The 7,132-nt window shown below is 40.4% G+C and overlaps 1 protein-coding gene across 1 annotated transcript; it reads right to left on the reverse strand.

Moving 5' to 3' along the window:
• Positions 1–1,968: 1,968 nt before the first annotated feature.
• On the reverse strand, positions 1,969–6,767 carry LOC732807 (beta-D-glucosidase precursor). Its single transcript, NM_001112422.2, has 12 exons — positions 6,452–6,767; positions 6,069–6,138; positions 5,843–5,901; positions 4,903–4,978; positions 4,674–4,751; positions 4,481–4,577; positions 3,983–4,238; positions 3,555–3,888; positions 3,417–3,451; positions 3,074–3,176; positions 2,530–2,644; positions 1,969–2,380 (listed from the first exon to the last, which is right to left on the reverse strand). The coding sequence occupies exons 1-12, from the start codon at positions 6,716–6,718 to the stop codon at positions 2,179–2,181; spliced, it is 1,692 nt and encodes a 563-aa protein (NP_001105892.2). The 5' UTR covers positions 6,719–6,767; the 3' UTR covers positions 1,969–2,178.
• Positions 6,768–7,132: the final 365 nt, after the last annotated feature.

The raw sequence follows: 7,132 nt of genomic DNA on the forward strand, positions 1-7,132 counted from the left end.
TAGGTTCATTGGAACCGAATCTCGGTAAAACAAATCACCGTGTCTACTTGTGTTGATTTCCATTTGATTTGTTTGCCCTCTTTCCTCTCTCTAAAGTTTCCTTGCCAATATTGATTTGAGTTTGCTACCAAACGTCATCCGCATCATTTGAGCAACTCGTGGCAAGAGAAACAATCTTCCACCTCTGATTTAATTCTAACGCTAACCCCTGGGCTTAGTGTGTGTTTAAGTTTGTAAATTTTAGGTTTCGCCTATTCACCCCCCTCTTGGCGACTTACAAAACGACGCCGACAACTCGGTCCCACCGGCCAGAGAGAGAGAGAGGGGGAGCGGGTACGCAGGCGTGCGCGAGCGAAGGGAACGACGCCAATAGGTGGGTCCCACCGCGCAGCGAGAGAGGGCGCGTGCACTCAAGCTGGGCCGAAAGGATGAGGCTGGGCTGATTTAGCTTTTCCTTTTTCTTTTGAATTTCTAATTACTTTTATTTTTATTTTCTCTTTTGAATTCAAATCAAAACAAATCAAACCACAAATTCAAATATTTCAAATATGTGCATCAACCAAAAAAACAAAGTTTAAGTTTAGCATGATGCAACATTTCATGTCTCCCCTAAGTTTTAATATTCTAAGTAACCAAAATTCTATTAATAACAAGGGAAAGAAAAATCTATAGAGGTGAGAAAATGAGTAACATCTGAATTTGGTAGATATTAGAGAAGAAATTTTATACCCTCAAATTTAAGGTGTTACAAAAATCACTTAGTGTGTTGTTGGCTGGCACACAAGATACTGAATAGTAATCTGTCCGGTGCACAGGATAGTGAATAGTAACCTGTCCAGCGCACACAGAGTAGTGAATAGTAATCTGTCCGGTGCACATGCCAGTGAACAGTGATCTATCCGGTGTACAGATGACAGTGAACGGTAACCTATCCAGTGCACCAACGACTAGCCCTTTTAGAGAAGGAAACAACAAATCATATCTAGGCAGGTTTCCTGATTTTGTTCCAACGGTTATGGGAGGCCTTGGGGCTATAAAAGAACCCCCTAGGCACCCATATTCAAGTGCCCAAGTCTCACAAGTGCAGCAACAAATTGTAGACACATTAGGAATCATTTCTGTCTCCCTCTCTTGTGTATTTTTCTCTAGTCTATATGTTGGCGCAGTTATAAGCCAAGAGAGAATAGAGGAGTGCTACTGCAAGTTAGAGCAATGTCTTAAGCATACGGTTACTCTGCTGGAGAGCCGTTGACATCTGTGACAGCCCCGACTTTGTGTAACTCGACATCGACATAGTGGAAGCCTTGACCTGTCACATGGTGACAGATCTAAGCAAACGAAGGAAGGAGTTGAAAATAGACTTCAAGCTAGGTTGACTAACTCTAACGTGGACTAGGCAAGTATTTCAGACTTGACCGAACCACGAGAAAAAAAATCCCTATGTCATGTGTGCTCTTGCGGTGCTGTTCTCTATCTCTCTTTTTGACTGATTTATCATTTACACTTTTATACTTATTTTTTGCAATTTATTTTTTGAAGGGCATGCTATCTTGAGACAGGGATTCTGATTCCACTGCTACCTACTCAAAGTAATCTTCATTCTATTGCTATCCAGTCTTCGAGTAGAGTAAGATTTCTAAGTTTTTGGTTTAAATTTTTATTCGTCTATTCACTCTTTCTCTAGGCAACATCCAGATCCTGTTCCCGAGCAAATGGAACTTTCAGTGGGAAGATACCACTTATACCCCTGAGAGGTCTCACATCTGTATATAAAGGAACTTGTACCCATCATAATATGTTGATAAAAAAGAGGCCAGAGACCCAACCCTATACACTGTGTCTTTTTTGTTCTCTCTGTCGTGCTTCTAGGAAGGAAAACATGGATCCACATCTTCTTTACGCCTAAATCGCTGACGAGAGGAAAGAGAGCGGATCTAGTGATCTATGATAACGTAGTTCTCAATAATTGAAATAGGGAAACCAGTCACTTTATTTATTGCATGACGACAATGCTAGATTGTACTGCAACAATACATTATTAGCCACGGTGCTGGAGAATATGACTCCACTACCTCTCTCATGGTGCAAAAAAGAAAAAGAAAAATTTAGGTTTCAAACCACACACTAGGTTTTTATTTCATGGGTGGCACCGTACCCACATCACGAGGTCCCATGTTTTTAAGCTGGCGTAATAATCTTCTTGCTAGGCTTCTTCGCAGTATTGAACTCTTTTAACCACTTGGCTGACTCCTTCATGTAGCGCGTGTAGTTATTTTTGCGGTCGACGTAGACAATGCCATAACGTTCGGTGTAGCCGGCGTACCATTCAAAGTTATCCAGCAGAGACCAAGCGAAGTAGCCATGCACATTTGCTCCCAAGCTGCATGAACGGATGCAATGCAAACATTATTTTTATTGAACCACGCGCCACATAAATGATTTTGCATGTATGTATAGTGCAACAAAATGATGAGCAATCAAACGGAAGTAAAAAATAAACTAGAGGTAAGTTCTAGTGTAGATTCATACTCTATTGACTCCTTGAGAGTTGAGATGTGGCGCTGGATGTAATCTAGCCTTTTGTAGTCATTTAAGGCAGCCTCCATGGGTAGAGGTTTCTCCTTTGTATCAACATCCCCGATTCCTGCACAAATAAAAATTGGATCCATGACAAGTGCGACCGTAAGTATATATATCATCTGTCACAAACACGACCACCAACATGTTCATCAGCTAGATGTTATCTCTATCTATACTATATAAAAGCATAAGTTTCAATGGTCGTCCCGCGTCAATATTTTTCAAAAAAAACCTACATTTCTTTAAAATCAACCCGCACTCCTATTATCTCTTCTCTACTACTATAAAGGTGTGTTTATGTAAAAAATAAGGTGAAATTATGTATAAGTGAGTGTTTGAACCTTGGTTGTTGACTCCATATTCACACTCACCTAATCAATAGAAAACATATATTTTGTGTTTCATTAAAATAAAATTTATTCTATGTTATATATAAAAACCATAGCAATGCATGAGTACGGCGCAACATGACCATCAGATCCATCATACTTACCGTTCTCAGTGATGTAGATAGGTGGGTTTCCATATTTGTTCTTCATGATCATAAGGATATCCTTTAGGCCTTCTGGGTATAAGTAGATCCACGGATTTCCCATCTGCAAATTGTAGCGAATATTATTCACTAGTTAACAACATGCATATTTCCACAAAAAAGTAAAGATTTGTTCTGCTTTACTGCCAACACAAAACATTTGCTACTCAACACGTATAATTTCATCCATGAGCAAACATTCTTCTGTGCTTATATTTTTGGATGAATTTTTTACACCAATCACTTTAAACATAAATTAGAATAATGTGAACAAATTCATATAGTGTTGGAAAGATATACGTACAGGAGGACCAATGGGTTTCCCGTCAGGCCCATACGCTGGCAGAAGAATAAAAGTGCCAGATTAGTATAAGAACATAAAAAACAACTAATGGAACTGCAGAAGCACTAAGGTTATTAGTCCTCAACTATAGTTCCTTACTTTCTTGACTAGCGTAGGCGTCGTCAGTGTTGAGAACAGGCGAGTATTTTGGTGAGATGTCGATATGTTTGGAGAATATTGAGGTGTAGTAGTTTATTCCCAACATGTTATAGGATCCCACAAGCTTCTCTTGCTGTTTGTCACTGAAGAAGGGTAGTCGTTCCCTCGCTAACGATCTCATTGAGAAGGGGTAGTCACCACGAACCACAGGCTCCAAGAACCATCCTAGGTTAATGTCCATGGACCTTTCTTTGGCCTGTTCATCTAGAAATGATGTTCCGTATGGCACACGACCCATTACATCAAATGCAAGACCTATGCGGCCGTTCTCGCCCTGCAACTCATTTATTAGTATTGAAGCATATATCGTATCGCTGCCTATTAATTTTTAGAAATTCGTGTTTAGGAGTCCTTTGTGTAATATGTACCTTGTAATACTTGTTGTAAAGATCAACAGCCTCAGCGTGGGCTAGAAGAATGTTGTGGCCAGCAATGTAAGGTTCGACGAGTGAATTCCCAGTTGGGATGGCACAGTCTAGTCCCGGTGAGCATCGTCCTGGGGCAAAGACCCCGGTTCCATAGGAAAATGAAGTAAATGTCTGGGGCTCATTAAAGGTCAACCAATTCTTCACCTTGTCACCAAAGTTGTCGAAGCACACCTTAGCGAAGTTTTTGTAATCATTTCTGAAAAATTGTGAAACCGAGTGATGTGTTATATGCTAGTTAGTTGACACTTCCATGAATGACAATAGAACAAGGTTTGTAATTTGCATAGATATTTTTTTTAACATTGGCCACACATGATCATTGTCCAAAATGTATGTAACAATATTTTTTTAATTTTGTTTGTGGACGAAATAAGAGCAACTAGACTAAATAATGATAGATAGGAAAAATATCATTTGAACTCGGTGTGTACTACTTACACAATCCTCTTATGAGTCTTATCTAAGAATCCGCCGTACTTCTCTTCTAGTGCTTGAGGGACATCCCAGTGGAAAATTGTTACATATGGCTCTATGCCTGTGTTGTGATGAATAAAGAATGATTTGTTCAAACCTTTGAACACTAGATTATGACTTTCCATAAACAACGAAGCTAAGAAAAATGGGGTTTTACCATTCTCTAGCAACAAGTTGATGAGCCTTTTGTAGTAATCGATGCCATCCTGGTTAATACCTCCTTCGACCGTTCCCTCTGAAAGACGTTATGCTGAAATTAGCATCATCATTAACAAGCCAACAACTCTGCATGCATCTTAGGTGTAGGGATCATTTTACTGTTCATCCGTTTCTAACTTATTCACCGTAGGAGACATATTCAGTTATTTTACTATATATATACTTACTAGGCAGTATTCTAGGCCAAGAGATAGAGAACCTATATGCGTCCATGCCCATTTCCTTCAGCAATCTGACATCCGTCTGCACATTGAAAAATATTGTTTAGTTAGAAGTGTATATATATATATATATATATATATATATATATATATATATATATATATATTAACATTTTTTTGCCAGAAAATGATCTCCACAATACAAAATATATAATTTTATAACCATATTTACATGTTTAACGGTGTTAACTGCAAACAAACACTATGTCAGCTTGTTACCCAAATTTTCATCTTATTCCAAAAAATTATAAAAGGGCGACATTCCTTTTTCCCAACGGAGATCCCAACTTTTAGCTTACCATAAGCAGGCGTAGAAAACAGTTCCTGCGCAAGGAAATAATTCATTTGCCGCCTATTTTTAATTTGAATACTGTGAACCCCTTTGTATTTGATTTTGCAGTTTGGTAATAAATTAATAACATAATCTTTAAAACTTTCAAAAAAAGTTTTACAGCCTGGGCCCGCTCACCAGTCTCCTCAACTTCCTTTTTGTTCCTTTTCCTGCATGCAAACGCGAGGCAAAGTAGGTCGAGCACGCGGCGGGGCTCCTGTGCGCACGGGAGCGGGCCACCAGCGGGTGCCACTGCCACCACTGGCGGTGCGCTTGTAGCCGGGATCCAGGCCAGCGCGTACGGTTGCCCTCGCCGCCGGCACGATCGAGCGAGCACGGGGGACAGCAGGGGCGAGCTCGCGGCTAGCCGGGGCCGGCATGGACGAGCGCGGGTTGGCTGTTACGAGCTCGACGGGCCGGGGGCTGGGGGTGGCATGCAGCTGGCCGGTGCCGGGGAGCGAGTACCGAGAGCCGGCGCGTGCAGCAGCACAACACTATCTCACATGTGTCTCCGAATTCCTATGGGAATATAAATGGTGGCATCTGAGTACTTACTTTGTACATATGGTACGAATTCGCTCCAATGTCTGCATTGCTCCCGTCCATTATCCTTTCTATTGGCATGCACATGAAAGAACGAAAAAGCATTAAAAAAAAATAAGGAAAGAAGGATATAACGTATGATGTTTATACTGAAAGATCCATCTAGCTTGTTGTTGGTGCATATACATTCTGCGTGGTTATATGTTATGAACAAACAAAAACATTATATCAACATTACCCGGAAAATTGTGGCAGAAGTGATCCCAATTGCTTTCCCCCTTTCCATCTTCGTTCCAAGCACCTTCAATCTACGAAGATATATACCGTTTACTTTTGCGCATATCAAACAAGTAATATATAATACAATACGTTCGCGCGCATATGCACACACACATCATCTCCTTTTGATTTAGATATAACCCTAAACTTTTATATATATATATATATATATATATATATATATATATATATATATATTGTCATTATATGTAACAGTTAACACTAGTTTCTTTTCATCTGACCTAAAACGTCCGTGCTAGAAAATAATACTCTTTTCGTTCTTTTTTATTTGTCGTGATTTAGTTTAAAAATAAACTAACGAGCGATAAATATTAGTAGTACTTGGTACGCTGAAGTGGCGGCACCAAAGATGAAGTCGGAGGGGAACCAGTCCCTTCGAGGGATTTCCGAAGGGCTCAACAATTGGACTCCATTTTGATTGCCTACTCTTGCAGATCGTGGCGTAAAGCTAAGGTTAAACCTTCGCTTACTGCTTTGCGGTGAAGAAGATAGGTGGTGTCGTGAGAAACTCTCATTGTTGGGTCCTAGATGGCTTCTAAGGACTGGATGGGCAGCGTGGTTCATGGCTGCGGCGAGAAGTGGAGCCATTTCCCCCCCTGCTAGCTAGCTAGAGTTTTGAGCGGCTTGAGTAGTGAATACACCAGGTGGAGCTGGTGCATCTATTTATAGATAGACGAGCTAGGATGCCAAATCGATAGAGGCCGGGTTACCAAATACTAGTTTGGTAAGGGGTAGCTGAAATTAAATCAATGTGTGATACATGTATATACCGCTGGTGGTGCAGTGCACGTCGTACATCGCCAAAGATGCTTACTGGAAGCTTATATCACCATATAAATAAAATAATGCGTGATCATTCTTTGATTTTTTAATGATAATATAAGATACTTCTGTGTTGTATTATGTACTAACTAGGTAGGTGCCCGTGCTATGCCACAGAACACAAATTGCGAGCCTCCAATGGACTTAGAGTCCTAGCGACGGGCGACGTGAATACAATGG

This window comes from Zea mays, chromosome 10 (genome assembly GCF_902167145.1).
Source record: "Zea mays cultivar B73 chromosome 10, Zm-B73-REFERENCE-NAM-5.0, whole genome shotgun sequence".
NCBI classification, from domain to species: domain Eukaryota; kingdom Viridiplantae; phylum Streptophyta; class Magnoliopsida; order Poales; family Poaceae; genus Zea; species Zea mays.